The following is a 17,737-nucleotide window of genomic DNA, read 5'->3' on the forward strand; positions in this document are numbered from 1 at the left end:
CGTCTGCTTTGCTTCGCCTCGAACTTGTCTTGTTTGCTTGGCACCGTCGAGACCCAAATCCCCAAAATACGAGATCTTCGTGAACCCAATAGTGGATGTAGAACACGACAAGGAGGAGCGTAAAGAGGCTTAAGAGCCACCTAGTGCGCTTGAAGGAATACAGGAGGCCAAGAATGCCAACAATTTCCCATCAAAATCATTCCTTCGTCCATATAACCGCCAGAAGAGCGCCAATGTAGTAATACGACATTGGAAGGAAAATCGTTCTTTCAAAAGCACTACGATCATATCAGAAACAATGCTATGAATAAGAAAACCAAGACGAGAAAATCATATGGAAACAACGTTTCCGATAATCTCAAGAAGAATCTTGATCCGAAGAGGTGCAATATCCAAAATTTTTTTTCTTCTTAAATATTCTATATTTTCTTGGAATCAACGGGTTAAGGATTTTAGATATTGTGTTTTGCAGGAAAGATCTGGCAAAAAATGAGAAAAAAAAAAGAGAAATGAGAGGTAGAGAATAGGATAGAGAAAAGGAGAAAGATAAAGATGAGTATTTCCAGAGGAGTAAATCGTAGCAATGGTCTTTCAAATTTAATCAAATTGGAGCAATGGTCCCTTAACTAAAAATCCATTACCATGGGTCCCACAACTTATCAAAATGTGTAGTTGTAGTCATTTTCATAAATTTCGTCAAAATTTTGTCAAAATAAGTTATGTTGGAATAACCATTTATATAATTAGGGTCCCTCAACTCATCAAAGTGTGTAATTATGGTCATTTTCGTTAACTATGTCAACATTTTTGTCAAAACGAGTTATGTTGGAATGACCATTGCTACAATTGGGTTAAAGTTAAGGAACCATTTCTCCAGTTGAATTAAAGCTGAGGGACTAATGGTAATGAATTTTTAGTTGAGGGACCATAGCTGCACGTTTTGATGAGTTGAGAGACCAATGGTAATAAGTTTTTAGTTAAGGGACCTTTGCTCTAATTGAGTTAAAATTAAAAAACCATAGCTACAATTTACTCTTTCCAGATAGTAAAAGAGTTTTTTAGAAAAATGAAAAGAAAGATTTAATAATAAAATATTATTATATAAATAAAATAATAAAATATTAAGATTGGTTAATTATTCTACTTCTGGTACAACATCAAATATTTTATTAAGTTAGTCCAACTTAATCTATTCTAAATCAATCCAATTTAATCTCATAAACTAATCTAATTTGAGATAGTCCATGCAATAACGCACCTTTAACGAGAGTATGATGGGAGACATTTTTTAATCTGTTAGAAATACAGTTTGATACATCAAATGTATAATATAATTGTATAAAAAAATTATTCAAATTTTTAATCAATTATATTATTAGACTTGATTGGATGACGCTAGCTGTCACCGAGTAAAGTTTCCAATGATGGAGGTAAGGGCAAAAGGCGGCAAAAATTTCGAAGGCAACTTCCGCTAAATCTACGGATATCGCAATTTCCAAGTTTCAACACAACTATGTATCTCTCTGCGCTTCGTCTCCAATAAACGCAGCAGGTATCTCTCTCTCTCTCTCTCTCTATCAATACCCTGATCTCTGCATTTCTTCTTATTTTCTGTTTGGTTGCCGAGAAAACAGAAGGACAATTTAAAGGAGAAGAATTATGATGGCCGCGTTAATCGTATTATCGGTGGTTCTGTGTTTTAATGTATTGAATCCAACATTGATGAATTAATTATTTGTTAAATAACAGGAAGGATTTACAATTGAAATTCATCTTACAAGTACCTTAAATCATATATTTTTCTTCCTTCGTAGATCCTCCGAATTGCTCCACTAGCTTCGATGTGTATAAGAGGGCATTTTCTAGAAAGTGGTTTATAATTTTCATTTAAGTACTGCATTCTGATATTATTACCTTGTCTTGGATTTTTTGTTTTGTTCTCTGAATTATGTTTGTATTATTTTCCAAGAAGGTTTTTTTTTTTTTTTTAATCTTATTTTGTAGTGCTATACCGTCGTATTTGCGTTCCTTTTATGTATTTGTGCTTAAATGTTGTTGTTGTTGAAACTTATAAGTAATTGCTGCAATCGCAAAGGTTATGAGGTTCATGCTTAAAGGATGGTGGGAAATTAAGCTTGATATAATTGAAATTATGAAGCGGCAATAAATGGTTGTCATCTTAAACAAGATTTGCTTCTTGCTCGATGAATTGAGGTTGGTAAAACAAATCTAGACAGTAAACATTTGAAACTGTCTAATGTCTACCCAAGTGATCATAAAAAAGGAGTATTTTTCTAAGTAAATAATTGGATATAATGGCCCAAATGAGAGAGTAAAGAAAAATTGTCTTAATATTTATGATGGGATTTATGATCATCACTGGTATGCTTGTCTGTGTATTATGGTTATTTGAAGGATAATTCTGGATGCCGTGAGAATGGTTTGTACACTTTTTTCCCCGTAATGTCAGAAATTGTTCTTGAAATTTATGATTGACAGAAGTTTTCATAGTACAAGGAAAGTGAACTTAGAGGAGATGTACAGTCCAACTCATATCATATATGTTTGTAGTTTATGGAGTATTATCATTTTTAGAGAATATTTACTATTGGAAACATATGGGTTCTTATGGATTTCCTTGCTATATTTATCTCTCTTGTAGGATTTCATATATTTATTTAGGTTCCTATGGAGATTCCTGTGGAGTTAGCTTAATGTGAATGCCTCTAACTTATGTCTGGGCAAGATATATTTATCAACGATTTAAAAGTTGAGCATTAGTGTTGGGAGAAAATGATGAAAATCTTAACTTAGAGTTTCACATTATTCCAGCGTACATTTCTTTATTTCCCATTAGGTTGTTTGAAGTATTTTGTTTGTGCAGACGTTTTTAACTTTTGTTTTTTCTTGGTTTCTTATTGCTTATTCCATTGTTGGAGTAGTTTCTACTTCCTGTAACTTTCATGCTGTGGTTTAGAGTTAAAAATTCTTGCCTATGAGTTTGGTACGTGTCTCAACTAATTGGAAGTACATTTTGATAAAATTGCAGTCATCTCATATGACGAGTCAAATGCAAAAGCTCCTATTATAAGCTGGGCATATTGATTTGAAGTTTGTCACATGATGTAAAGAACCAGAGGATTTAATATTATCGCAACTATATGTTTGTTGCAGTGATATATACAAGTAATAAAACCTTACTTTAGTATTGAAACTCTAATATAAATCTGCTCTCTATCCAGCGTCGTTGTTTATGTGGTTTGCATACTGTTGTTCTCTGTGTAAGTGCGGTATTCTTTTCTTTTTTTTTTTTTTTTTTTTTTTGTGGGGTGCATTTACCTGGTTTCAGTCCATGGTAGTATCCTATGAAGTAGATGTTGTGGTTTACATTTTGATTAAGTTAATTTCTTTCAAGTTGGTTACATAAGGAATTTACTTTTGGTTTCTAGAAATTGCAATGACTTAAGGATACTTCTTGGAGGCAGGTTTTTATTTAAGGTATATTAGCTTCGACAGAAGTACTGTGGGTGGTTTCATCTCCAGATGCTCTATTGTAGCAATAGAAGCTTGAAAGGATTTTTTGATCATCAGAACTCTATATTGCAGGTAAATGCATTGACAATTTGTAATTGCCCGTCTTCATAACACTGGCATAGTTGCGGCTAACTTCATTAAAATTTTTGTTTGATAAATTATTTGAAGCTTTCAGACCTTTATACCGATCGAGGTTCTGTATGATTTGAATATTACCTGTAACTTTGCTCATACACTTGACGACCTCAGATCTCTAAGATTTAGAATAAAAGCGAAAGTTTGGTAGCTTTTTGAGTATTTCAATTGAGAAATGTTGTCTAGAATTTTTCTTCTGCGATATGTAAATGACAGGCATTAGGATATGTTTCTGTTTTATACATTCATTCTTTATTGCTTCATCTAATCTATGTTTGTCCATTCACACATCCATGCATGCAAATTTTCTTTTTGTTGATTATCACAGAAGAGTTTTTATTTTTTTTATTTTTTTTCATTTGGGCAGTGATAATGTTGCATTGATTTGGAAGGATTGCTCCTTTTTGGGCATTTATTGAAAAAAATAGTAATGTACATACAGACTACTATCTGATCATGAATCTCACATATTGCACATGATACTTGCTATCAGCTGCTGCCTGTCATATAATGAATGCTTATTCTGGAGGAAGAATAATTGAAAGCAATAGAATTTGTTAGTCATTGTTCTTCTCACACAGTCAGTAGGCTTCTGTACGTCTGATGAAAATCTTCGTTGCACAGTGGTCAGTGCTGTTTGTTCCCTTCATTTTGTGTCCTGGTCAACTTACTTGCAGGAAAATGCAGTCTGGGCATTAAGGGTCGCGGTGCTCTTGTTTTTCTTTCAAATCCCCTCACACACACATATCCTGCATATAAGTCAATCAGTCAATATGTAAGCTTGTTTGTCACTTTGCACTATCAATGATTTGTCCTTTACATAAAAAAATACAAATCAGTTTAAAGTTTATCATGTACATTTTTCTTTTTCTTAAACCGTTGGTATGTATACCTTTGTTATATAACTAGTCCCGAGAAGTTAAATTCATAATCTTGTGTTATATTCTTATTTCTGTACTATGTTCCTAGATAGTTATCCGCAAACTAATATGAAGAACTGAAGTGAGTATTACATACCTCTCCAAAAGCAGTATTGAATTCCCTCTGTTGATAGACCTGGTAGACATAAATATTTCAATGTAAGTATACATTTTTAACTGGGATGTGATTGCAGTGACCCTGGTATCTTAATTTCTCTTACCTCTGAATATTGTTGATACAGAAGTTCCAAAGCATACAGTCCGTCTTGGCAAATTCCATATCCACCCCCTTGGAACATCAATTGGGTTGTGACTAGACTCATGATCTGCGAACATCTGCATTGTGATAGAATTTTGTTTGTAAATCTAGAAATTAATGGCTCTAATATTCTGGCTTACCAAAAGTGGAGGAGTACAGGATCATGGTTAAGTTAATGTGCACAGGCTATACTTGCTGGACTGCTATTAACTTTGTCCAGATTCTGCACATTAGATAAAATTGAACGAGGAATATCACTTGCCTCATTAACTTGGAAATATGTGCCGTTGAGTGGAAAGCTCCCTCTCATTGCTGTTCTACAAGGTATCTGTTACAAGTTGAATGATATTTCAGTATAAAACTGCATGTAGGTTCGTTTTTTGTTTGACGTATTACCACAATCAATTTTCCTCACCAGAATTGTCCCTCTGACTGTTTGTGACCTTTCTTCTCTTATACTATTGCATGAAAAACATGTCTTCTCATTGCACAATTTGTGTTGGTCTTCGGAGCCACACCTGCTTTCTGGTGGTTGAATTGAATTTGCAGTCTCACCTGGTATAAATAAAATAAATGTATCCCTTAGTAAGATGTACAATATTTTCAACTTCATACATCCGATGTCAAATTTAGCTAGCTCTAGGCCATCCATGCATCTGTATTCTAAGTTCTAACTTTGTTTAGTGAATCAAATGCATTAAACTTGAATAGTCTCAAGATTCTCAACAGTGTATCCAGTTCTTTTATGTCTGGAGCTTACCTGGTGTCCATATAGAAAGAAGGTAAGGGCTTGGATCATCTGGTTCCCGTCTGTCCATCTGTAAAGTTGAATAGTGATTAATTGAGAATAATAATGCTTATGTATTGTTGATATAATATATAATTTTAACCTACCCCTTTTAAGAGTGGATGTGAATCTGGTAGTTCATACCTGCATTATACCAGCACAGAATGTATAAGTGTGTTAGAGAAGTTACACTTATGTCTGTTTACACATGCTTGATATGGGTATGTGTGCCAAAACTCGGAACATACTGGCTCCTAGGCAGAGATTTGTTTAAAATTCAGCGAATTCAAAATTTAGACACCTAAGTTTGTTTTCCTAGATTGAATATGCTGTGGTTTCGTTATAAATGATCAATCAGAGATATTAGGAAAATTTAGTGCAAACCTTCAAAGTAGACTTTGGCCCTACAATATTTCAGTTTGTGTTCAGTGTTTTGCTAAGAATATGTGGGTTTGTGACTATGGGATGAAATGTACTTACACTTGGTGCTCTGTTCGTAGTCGACTGACATTCTTTAGCTTGGGTGTAGGAATAAAAGCAGCTTCTGAAGTCAAGGCAACTAAAGCCTTGGACATGTCACCTTCTTGGAGCTCCATCTTCTCTTGCATATAGTTCTGTAATGTCGATGTGAACTGTTCCATGTTGAGTTTGATGGTTGGAATCTCGTCAGGATCCTCATAGAACAAGTCTTCAATGTCACTTTGTGATAGCTCAGTGAACTCTTGTTCTGGCGATGCTGGTTCTTCGATGATCGGTTCACAGTTGTTAATCTCAGCACCTGCTATCTGGAATGAGTTGATTTCTGGTGGAGGCAGTGACATGGGGGTGACAGCTAATGTAGGGTTTATCTCGGCTGCAATTGGAACACTTGAACTCACAATGCTCTTCTCTTCTGGACCTGGCAGGGCAAGCCTAGCACTGCACCAAACATGGTTGGTATCAATTTGATTAATACATTCTTATTTCATGAGTTTCATAATAATATAATTGTAATTTTCTTTTACTTATCCTAATTGTTCCGCAGAGTGAAACATAGAGTAATTTATACAACTACAAGTCTCCATGTAACTATCTACTATTCTTAGTTCCTTAGACTTCTGATTATTATTTAATTGATCCTGAATCCTGTGTCTCAAGATATCTGGAGATCCTCATGAGTTGCTTCAATGTATTTTTTCCTGCACAGTGGCAGCAATACGTGTAACTATCAGAGTTTATTGCTCAAACCTTGCAAAAGCACTTGCGAAGTGTCTGCATTCTCCTCTCATTGGACATGCATTGCAATTTGGTTTACTCTTTGTGCAGAAAACCTGCATACAGATCAAAATATGAGGCTTTATTTTATTTTTGATTAATCACATCTAATTTAATATTTCTAACTAATGAAACAGCATGCATACCTTTCCAAATGTAATCATCTGGTAGTGCAGCTCATAACTGTGATTCAATAGTCATTGGGTTATCAGTAAAAACATAAGTCCAATAATTAAAAAAAAAAATACATGAAATTTTGGACATGAAAGTAGTGCTCTGAAATTAATATGAAATGTTTATGGATCTATGAGCTTACAGCGTTCGTTGGTCAAGTTTGCATAATCTTGGCCATAGATACTTTTGAATTGACTCCAGCATTGGGTACCTAGAGAAGTATATGGTTAGCATTTGCAGGTATTGGAAATGTAATCATTCAGTTGGCACAATATCGTTTCTTACATTTCTAGGAGGTGTAACTGAAGCGATTCAGGTAAGGGTTGGAGGGGGACCCATCCCAGTCTTACTGCTATCCTTCCAACATTAGTGTCAACCTATATGGAGTGAATAAGAGATATAATTTCATTGATTGTAACATGTTCCGAGACTACTATAACCAAATTACTAATTAGCAGTCACATCTTTGTTACCGGGAAAGCAAGGTGGTGAAGTGTTAAAAGCCGGACGCATTCCACACTTTTCAATCCCAATCCTTGTATGCTTAATAGATAATCCCTGCGGAAAATTCATTTGTGTAACTAGGTATAAACTTGCTGACATTGCAGTGCATTATTCTTATAATTTCTTGTTATATAATTGTGTGGAATGGCTTACTTTGCTTTATCAGGAGGAACATCTCTTAACCATTCCAGATCGATGCTTCCATGTTCTCTAACCAGTCGGTTTAGGAATTCCTACAAAATTTTTGCAACCAGTCTTATCATGAATGATAGTCTTAACCTGTCCACTGTTGCTATTCTGGTAAAAATTGAAGTGCATTTAACAAACATGAAGTCTGACACTGAACCCTAATAGTAGAGCACCTGGATCCGTTCCGCTAGCATGATGTTCATCCCTCGCTCCTTGATTGCCTCAGAAATTTCTTTTACATTAACATTTTTTAGTGCTTCATAGTCCAGTGAGTCCGTTGCGTCTTTATTTCTTTCCTTTTTCCTACCATTGGCCTGCACCTGCTTTCTCAGGATGTCCCAGTTAACATCGTTCTTTTTCTCACTGTCAGCCTTTCCTTTTCTTCTTTTTGAAGATTTTTTACTTGTCTCTTTTTGCGACTGACTATATGAATATAGTTGCTCCTGTACATTTGAATCAATTGATTGATTTTTCATGTGTATTTGCCTACCGTCAACGACGTTGAAAGATTTTTTACTGAGATCACCGACATTTTCGACATGCTGCATGCTAACACTCTTATTTCTCTGAAGTGATTCAGCATGTTTTTCAGGCTCTCTGACTGACGTGCTCTCTAATTGGAAGGTTAGGTTCCCCTTTCGTTGATGACTGTAGTTGGAAGGATTATGCCCAGTGCTTGGCCTTGTTTCAGAACTGTTTTTCGGGTCTATTGAGTGCTGTCTGAACAATGCATACGGGTCCACTGGTGGCATTTCTTGAGATCTCCTAAGACCATTCTGTTGCATAGAGGAATTAACAACACTTCCTAACAGTTCTTCATTTCTTAAGTTCTTGTACTTGTCATGTTCAATATTGAACCTGGAAGCAGTTGAAGGCCAAGAGGATATGCTGTCCTCACTGAAATTTCCAAATCTCCATGGCTCTGGCTCTCCAGAATTTGGGTACATGTGCAATTGATTGTTGCTGGAAGGAGCAACTGGTACTTGGATATTTTCATCATCAAGATTGATTGGATTTGTGAAAGAACTGCCAGTGAGATGATTGATTTTGTCTAATCGTGTCTTTATCTGTGAATATTCCATTTGCGCATTCTTGGATCCATCATCTAATAGTGAGCTTCCATTCACTTGACGGTAAAAGTCCTGAAACATGGTCGCTTTCTCCATTTGTTGATACGTTGAAATGGAAATGGGAATCTTGTTGGGCTGGCATCCAGTGATAGGATCTTCTGTTTCCAAGTTGGACGCTTGGTACGATCTGATTCCTACAGCTCCTTGAGTGACTGAGGATTCAATAGAATCTTGAGACGATACAAATTCTTCCTCAAAACATTGGCTATGTGCCTCATCTAAATTCCTTTCTGTCAATGAGTTCTCACCGTCTCTCTGATTTTCTGTAGATTCATGGAGTGTCCTAGAAATCTGGCAGTAGATTGGTTGACTTGATATATCTTTATGCCATTTGGTGGCATCATCTGGACTTGTCATTCGAACTTCTGGTTCTTTAACCAAGATGTTTGTTCCAACCTTGTGTGGAGCTTGGTGATTGCTTGACTGAAGCGGAAACCGTGCTGCCAATGACATGAAGGCAGAGCTACAAAAGACACAAAGGAACAAAAGAAAAATTGTTCACCATAAGACATTCATATATGGGCTACCTGGTTGATCTTCAAGCCAAAATTATGAATGTACCTTGATAGATGGTCTGAAACATTCTGGGTAAGGAAAACTCCAATCACCGAGTCAACAACTGATCCCTTCCATTTTGAAAAACGTCTGTCTCCTGTTCATTATAATTTTTTATCAAGTGTTGATGTGCATGATATCTTATAACGACATATCCATAATTGAAGAAAATTATAATGAATTTACGTTTTTCTGGTATACATGAGAAGCAAAAAGTAATTCGTACCCCTGTTATCTAATTATGCAATCTTTCACAAACAAAAATGGTACCATCCTGGGTTTTTACATGTTTTATATGTAGTCAAGTTCGAGTTTTCTTGGTTGAGTTTACATCTTGCATTGACTTTCAAGTTGAATACTTTAGATTTTCTTGCTGAACTGGAAATGCATGTTGCGCTGCAGATTTCTATAAAATTAGCCAGAAATTGGTGCTGAAGGAGAAAACGAAAAAAAAGGTCACGCTAGCAAGTTTTCTGCAGTTAACATGTTCATAATTTTGTTAATCATATCATTATTTTTGCATTTATCATCATTGTTGAAGTGTTTGATTTGATTTGATGCTATTAGAACCTCATTACATGGTTCCCTGATTTTAGACTTGAATTAGAAACATTCTGTGTTTGCCAGCATAACATACATGTAATTATTGTTTTTTCATTAATTTTTTTCCTTCCTTATCAATAATTGTTTATGTGATGAGAAAGCTTGTGTATAAATCGTGTGTATAATAACATAGGCAACAATTCATGACCATCCAAATTAGGAATGAAATAGAAGGTATTTTACCTTGAACAAGGTGCATGCGTGCAATGAATGAGTCAACTCGTCCTTGGAAAACCTTTCTTTCGTCTTCCCAATACTTCTCCTTCTCATTATCAGTTCTTTCAACACCTTCGCTTCCCTCCTTGCCCATCAATAGATTCCATATCCTATTTGTTTCTGGGTCAAGCTCTACTCTCGGCCTCGACTTACGTTTCTTAATAATACCTTTAAAGGGAGCAATTGCACCATCTCCTTTGTAAGGAACAAGTGCATTCTCCTGCTCCAGAATTTTGCTGCAGCTTCCATTGAGGTTGAGACCATTAAATTGATGTATGATATCATCTATTGGTATTGTACTTCTTGTTCTTATTGGAAACCCTGCATCAAAATCAAGTGTGTCATTAAGTGAGTTGAAAGTAGTTACAGAGATGAATTCAGAGGTTCCTTATGATGGAAAGTACCAATTGCAATTGCAGAAGGTTGCTGGTAATCATATGAGGCATCCTTCTCTTGCCGGACTTTATCTGTACCTGATGAAATTTTCAATACAGTAGTTCCCCCAGCCTGCTTCTTTGCTGACATATTATCATGAGATACCAGCTTGGTTCCTAGCTGAAAGGATTTTTTAGGAGGTGATGAGGCTAGTTGGTTACATGTTTGACTTGATGAATGGGTGGAAAAGCTAAGAACTTGAGTGGAACCATGGCATGAATTTGATTTGGATGAGATTGGCCGATGTAGAAAACCATTCCCAGAAGTGATGGAGTAGGCATACCTGTCAGTCATAAACTTGCTGATCCCTTTGTTCCTTCTGTCAATCATTTTGTTATTTTCAAAGTAAGAACTCAGTATTGTATGGTTCTTCGATGCAAATCCATTTGAATTGAGATTATTTTCCCCTGTTCTATCAACTTTTCCCAGACACTTTTCAACTGCTGTAACTTTACTAGGCATATTACTGATGCTCAAGTGTCCATTCTCAACTTTCTTCTTCTTACGACTTCCTGAACAATCTTTGCTGGGAGTGCCACTGTTTTTCTGAATTCTATCCAATTGAAGTATCTCTTGGAATGACAGTGAACTTGGTGGATTGTTGGTAGAACGACAAGGGTGCTCAGCAGTTTGAAAAAATTCCCTCTTGGATCCCCTTCCTTCACTTGGAAGGGAGAGAATTTTTAGTAAAGAATCACCCTGGTTGACATTTTCTTTAGTCTTCTGAAGGTTTTCACATCTAATCTCTGCTCGAATGACATCTTGGCCTATTCCTTCAGCATGGGTATGTTGCTGCACAGGAGTGTCTTCATCTCTGCATTTTCTCTGGCATAGATCAGAATTTGCAGTCTTTGTACGTCTCCTCATGACATGTGAGTTTTTCAGATGCATGTCTTTTGCTGTAGCAAGCAGGGATGCAGATGCTTGGCTTTCTGGCCGGAATGTATAGTTATTTGGCACAAGACTCATGGAAGGGATAGGGTTCCTGTTAGTGCTTGGGATATGCTTATCTACCATCAATTCGTTCAGTAGGACACTTCGCTCAGCTGCCTTTTCAGTCAAAACCTGGTTCGTTTCAGTGCCCGCATGTGTCCCTTGAGAGTCAAAATTCAAATCAAAAGTCCTCTTGTTCTCTTGCTGACCAATTTCTCTGCATAGGTTTTCATCCACGGTCTTTTCCAAATCAAAATGCAAAACTCTTCTGCATGATTTTGCACTTTTTCCAGCAGTAGGGCCTGCTGTCTCCCGTGTTACCTCTGCCAATTGACTTGGGGATTCCTTTTGGACATTCTTTCTTGCATACTTCCTCTTTTCCAGTCGGGTCTCCTTGGACTCTGTATTCTTCGGAGTTGCAGGTTTTGGCGTCCTTTTGGGCTTACCCTCAACGATTACTTTCGGCCTGTGTTTTCTTCGCTTGGGTGGTTTCTGTTGGGGCGTCTTATTCAGATCAATCCCTCTGTCGCCTCCCCTGCCAGACTCTTTGTTTTTGTCGTACGGTGTAGAAATGGCTGCAGATGATGACTCCACAATGTTCTGCAAGCGGCCATCACCATTTTTTTGAGTTGCTTCATCTTCTATAGACAAGACCTGCTTGCCTTTTTCCTTCCTAGCACTTTCGTCCGTCAAGGATTTCAGCATTGCAGAATGCTGGTCGTTCTCCAAATTCTTGGCCTCATTTGTTGTGAATTGGAGTTGGCCGGCAACACCTGAGGCAGTGTCGCCTTCTGTACTTGGCAAGGAGTTTAGATCATAGCTTGGTAGGAAACCATCTGTGCAGAAAAGCAGTTTCTCTGTCAAGTTTATTATTTTTCTGTATTAATTTCTTCTCAGTTTTTCTTCAAAGTTTTTCGTTTCTTTCTATCAAGGAAATCAAATTAGAGCAGAATAAATAAATATCAGAACCGAGTTGAAATACTTACATTGACTTATCTGGGATGAACTGTCACCATTACTCAACAGGTTTGAGCTCAAACTTGAGCAGTGATTTTGGTTTCCGAATAACCAATGGAATGAGTTGGAATCTCGCCGACTGTTGTCAACTGGGAATGGAAAATCCATAACCAAGGACCTGCTCATCATGTTACTTGAAGGATATGAAATGCTGCAATTTTGCTTGGTGAGCAAGTAACTTCCCAAGTTGTGTCCTTGGTTTCCCGATTGAGGATGCAGCTTGGGAATTAGTGGCGTGTTTGCTGCTATGTCCACGCTTCTGCCCAGATTCATGTTTGCGGAGGCAACATAAGCTGCCTTATCATGCAGCAGTTGCGTCATTGGATTGTTGTTCCAACACGAGATGTCACCGCGCAACAACTGCGTGAATGAGCCTGCAAAGTGATTGATCATCAGATTTTCCTTAGCCAGACTTCCATCATAACTATATTGCCCTCCATTTCCAAGTAGCTGTTCATTTGGGCTAACATCTTGGTTCATGCCATTGTAGTTGACACTGACCGGTACATGTTCCCTTGAAATTCCGGTCAGTTGTTGCTGCCCGTTTGCTCCTTGCAGGAGGTTCCCGCGGTGGTCGACTGGTATTGGATGACCCTTTGCCAGAATCAGCTTCTCTGGAGTCATGGGTACCCATGGATCCATGAACCGTAGATCGTCATCTTGGGGAACCGAAAATCCCCTTCCAAACTTCATCCTTGAGTCCCTTCAATTTACAAACTAACTCTCTTTCCACTTCCCTGTTTCATTGAATCCCTTTCCTCTTCTATATATAACCCTCTGGTGTCCCTCTAGCAGATTAAATTTTGCAGAAAATCGAAAATGTCCGATTTCTCAGCAAACCCCTCTGCTGCCTGAAACACCCGGTGCGAAAACACTCAAATGCAAGTCCTTCCCAGCTAACATGCAGTGCAGAATATAAATACACACATTGAAGAGAAAATCTTTCCTTGAGAGATAGGAAAATGCAGAGCAGCATCTCTGTGATTAATGCTCGAAATCACGCAAACGAGATATTTTTACAAGAAGTACGGCCAGCCATGTTTTGTGTCATGGAAAACATGGAAAACATGAACGACATAGAAAACGAATTAAAGCAGGAAAATGCAGAGTAACTGAGACATTACAATCTGTGTAAATTGACTTATTTAATTGTGGTTTAAATGGCAACAAATGATCATATCTTGAGAAAATCTTCTTGTGATATGAAATGAAATGGTAAAATGTGTTTCACTGCTGGCAGCTTAGCTCGCTGCCGGTCCGGCCGAGGGTTGGAGCCGGGTGACTTGGGGGTCAGTCAATGGCGGAAAATACAGTCAGTTTCCACAGCAACACAGGAGATATGTGTGTGTTTATATATAAGAGAGAGAGAGGGATGAAAATTAGTCTGGGCACTTCAGTCAATGGCGGAAACTGCTTTTGGTAGTTTGTTTCTTCAATTTAGTACGTTGCGTTGAATGTCGATGTGGTAAAGTTCAATGTAAACGGATGCCCAAGCGCTGTTACCATAACGATTTACATTTTTTTTTTTTTTTGTCAATTGAAAAATAATGACTTTTGACTTTTGCCTTGTAAATAGAACTAGAGGACCTCCCAAAACAAAAATTGAAGGGATCCAAAAGTTTTCCAAATTTCAGCTAAACCCAATCATACATACTGTTGTTCTCACCCCAGTATCTTATTTTTCCAATTACTTTTTAATAAAAAAATTTATTTACAAATTTGCCTTTTGTACCGATAAAGACCTTAAAAGATATATAACAACAACAACAACAAAAAAAAAAAAATAATAATAATAAGTTAAACACGAAAGGTAACAGGAGCCTTAAGCTTACACTTCATTGATGGACAATATGTAAGCCAAATTCGCATAAACAACATAAAGCATGAGGATAGAAGGAATTTTGGAACGAAAAAGTGTGGATAAAGGGTATGAAGCTAGCAACTGATGATGATTGGGTATTGATGGTAGTTATCGGTGTACAAAATCATACAACAACAGAGCATTTGGAGGGTCATTTACTTACTGGTAGATTATTGTTGGCAACTTGGTTGGGAAATATCATTTCAATTTTTTTAGGAATAATAGTGGGGCGGGGAAATAACATTTCATTTTTAGCTTCTTATGGTGTGTGAAATTCTAAAGTGGATGGAGAAATAAGACATTGAAGTGGATCTAGTAGTTATCGTCATATGTTACTTACTAAACTAAATAAAACTAAAGAGAGAAGTTATGAATAAATAAAAGACTGTCACATCATATGTTACCTTCATCCATTTAATTAGACTTTATTATCAACTTTTCCATATGCTCAACCTATGGTGATGTCATGTCCAAATGCATTTTTTCTTGATCTTTGCCTCATATGATTCATCACACATATAGAAACTATCCTTCTGAAAACAAGGTAATGATTGTCTTGTATGTCTTTTTAGATGGTATAAATCGAAAATCTCGAATGCATATATTTTCTATCCAACGAAAAAAAAATTACCATTTTAAAAGGGTGTATGTTGTCTATATCTACTCTTGTATTAACAAATCTCTAAGAATGGTATTTTAGTAGGTGTAACGCGTGAACTGCCTTTACATTTACTTGATTAGAAAATAAGTGCATTTTGTGAAAGACCGGTCATTTGAGAATAGGTTGCTCAAATTGGAAAAAGGGAGTGTATGAATAACAATAATAAAGTTTTATCCCACTAAATGGAGTAGGCTGTATGAATCCTAGAATGTTACTGCGCTCGGTTTTGCGCTAATTTTTTTGTTAGCTCCAAGTACTCCATGTCTTTTCTTAAAATCTCTTTCCAAGTCTTCTAAGTCTTCCTCTACCCCTTTTTCCCTGAGCCTCTATCTCATAATTGCTTTTTCTAGCCAAAGCATCTATAGGTCTTTGTTTCACATGTCCAAACCACCTTAGCCAGTTTTCTCTCATCTTATCCTTAATCGCGACGACTCTTATTTTACTTCGGATATCCTCATTCCTGGTCATGTCTTTTCTTGTATGCTCATACATCCAATGAAGCATTGTCATCTAGTCCTTTCTTGAATACTTGAATAACTTGGCATAATAAATTGGCATGCCTAGCAAGTAACATCTTTTGTCATTGTCTCCCCACTTATGAAAAAGTGTGCTTCAGAAACAACGTTTTTAAAACAACCCAATTACAACTTATTAAGAAGTGTTTAAGAAACAATCTTTTTAAATAAATCAAGTAAATGTGAACTTATTACTTTTGGGATTAAAACGGTCAAAGCAAAATATCAAATTAGTGCATTTCCATTTGTATTTATTTGTTTAGGCATAAATGGTAGCTTAGCTCCTCCATCGCTAGCCTTCGGTGAAATGAAACGGCCTTTGGTAAAAACTCCTAAACAAAATAAAGGCCATAAGTTTTGTTGTTCCTTTTCTTGGTATACAATGAGGACCATATGTTTGTATGTAACTACAAATCTGCAGGAAGTACTTAGAAAGCAAAGCTTTCATTACATTCACATTTTGCATTGTCATTTTGTGAAGATCGAGCAATTGGTTGCTTTGCTAAACCTTTACTCCCACATATGTATTGTTTTTGGTCACCGACTTGGAGATGGAGCAATGTATTGACACAATCCGACTTGAATATCTACATAGATACCGAAATCGAGGCATGCTTGCTGACACCCAAAGGGTAACGAAGCCATAAAGTGAAGGTGATATGTAATGAAGCCATATGATAACCTCTCTCAACCGTGTAGTTTCCAAAATCATACTATGTAAGTATGAAAATCAAGGTACCGAAAAAATAAATTAATCTCAAGAATATGGGTACATCGCAAATATCTCAACAATATAATATAATATAATAATATGATATAATGTAATGCTTAACAAAACATGCAGGCACACTAGTCTATGAAGAAAGTAGCTATATGAACAGGTTGAGCGTATAAATTTATGTTCTAGTACAACATACATATAAAGATGGCGTCAAGGGTACATGTTGGCACCTACAAAGGATCCATTGTGAGCGTAACGGTGCATGTGAACATACACATGAAGCTGATCCTAGCCCCAGACAGTGCTATAAGCACTATGCAAACATACATGATGAGCAAATAAAGTATATTTATGATCATACCATTGACGGATTAACAAAGCTCATAAATAATAACAATAGTAACGTATAAAAACATTTTGTTTTTTTACAAGTAAAAGTCATGGCATGATATACGAGTATTCATAAAACAGTTATGAAAACCATATAACATATATTTAGTTGAAAACAAAAGCCCATTCGCCATGGGGTCGTAGCCGTCTTGCCTTGTTTGCCGTTTGAAGTTCTCATGATAAGTTTCTCCTATATGAGAAACCACTATCCTAATCATTAATCTAATCAACATCGATTCGGGAGTTACAAGTGTTTGAAAAATGACTCATGCGCCATCACACGTCACCACGTGTTGTCACGCGCCGTCACCCGCCGACATGCACCAGCACTCGTTGACACGAGCCAACATGCGTTGACATGCACCGGAGGTAGAATATTCGGTGGAAGATTTCGGCCACCGGACGAAATGTTTAATCGGCATAAAGTAATGTTCAGGGGACGAAATATATCTTTAGTTTAATAGAATATGCTAACACCGTTACAGAATATTTTATCAAGTTAACGAATATGCCGACGCCGTTACAAAATATTCCATCACTTTGACAGAATATTTCATCGTCTTTTTACTCTTGCTGATCGTCGGAGCCGTATTGTACTGTTTTGTTTATGTACTGAAATTTATCTTTTCAAAAAAAAAAAGAAAAAAGAAAAAGGAGGAAGGCTATAAGTTATAACCAGTTTGATTCGATTACAGTTTTGCATAGTAATAACTACAACATAGTATTGTACTGTTTTGTTTATGTACTGCAATTTACCTTAACATAATACTTTCATCTCTTATTTTTTGTTGAACAATTAGTTTTTTTTTTTCGTCGAAGTTGAACTGCTAGTTTGACCTCATTTTTTTTTGCAACATCTTTTATGTTTCTTCGGACAACTTATTGTTTTACAAACAAATCAACCATTTCGCCTTTTGTAGTGTTGAGCTTGTTCATTTTACGTA

At 36.6% G+C, this 17,737-nt stretch overlaps 1 protein-coding gene and 2 long non-coding RNA genes across 3 annotated transcripts; 2 read left to right on the plus strand and 1 right to left on the minus strand.

Annotated features, from left to right (window-relative positions):
- Positions 1–1,414: 1,414 nt before the first annotated feature.
- On the plus strand, positions 1,415–6,758 carry LOC139197537 (uncharacterized). The gene is made up of 5 exons (XR_011583002.1): positions 1,415–1,552; positions 3,486–3,606; positions 4,643–4,748; positions 4,832–5,630; positions 6,165–6,758. It is a non-coding gene; the product is annotated as an uncharacterized lncRNA (long non-coding RNA).
- Positions 4,050–13,631, minus strand: LOC114825824 (DNA glycosylase/AP lyase ROS1-like). The gene is made up of 19 exons (XM_070825193.1): positions 12,615–13,631; positions 10,665–12,464; positions 10,228–10,581; positions 9,448–9,538; positions 7,930–9,349; positions 7,721–7,800; positions 7,537–7,621; positions 7,349–7,440; positions 7,206–7,274; positions 7,036–7,072; positions 6,863–6,945; positions 6,116–6,553; positions 5,743–5,779; positions 5,609–5,666; positions 5,264–5,403; positions 5,111–5,176; positions 4,811–4,925; positions 4,687–4,725; positions 4,050–4,418 (listed from the first exon to the last, which is right to left on the minus strand). The coding sequence occupies exons 1-19, from the start codon at positions 13,336–13,338 to the stop codon at positions 4,297–4,299; spliced, it is 5,850 nt and encodes a 1,949-aa protein (XP_070681294.1). The 5' UTR covers positions 13,339–13,631; the 3' UTR covers positions 4,050–4,296.
- LOC139197538 (uncharacterized) lies at positions 8,868–9,639 on the plus strand. The gene is made up of 2 exons (XR_011583003.1): positions 8,868–9,006; positions 9,156–9,639. It is a non-coding gene; the product is annotated as an uncharacterized lncRNA (long non-coding RNA).
- Positions 13,632–17,737: the final 4,106 nt, after the last annotated feature.

The sequence above is a fragment of the Malus domestica genome, chromosome 07 (assembly GCF_042453785.1).
Source record: "Malus domestica chromosome 07, GDT2T_hap1".
Lineage (NCBI taxonomy): Eukaryota > Viridiplantae > Streptophyta > Magnoliopsida > Rosales > Rosaceae > Malus > Malus domestica.

Bases quoted from the DNA above. Each gene is read 5' to 3' on its own strand.
- LOC114825824 (XM_070825193.1), bottom strand. From the start codon at position 13,338: ATGAAGTTTGGAAGGGGATTTTCGGTTCCCCAAGATGACGATCTACGG. The intron at 9,350-9,447 runs GTACATTCATAA...TGTCTTTTGTAG, and splicing joins GTTTCAGACCATCTATCAAG to CTCTGCCTTCATGTCATTGG. The intron at 6,946-7,035 runs GTATGCATGCTG...ATCTGTATGCAG, and splicing joins AGATGATTACATTTGGAAAG to GTTTTCTGCACAAAGAGTAA.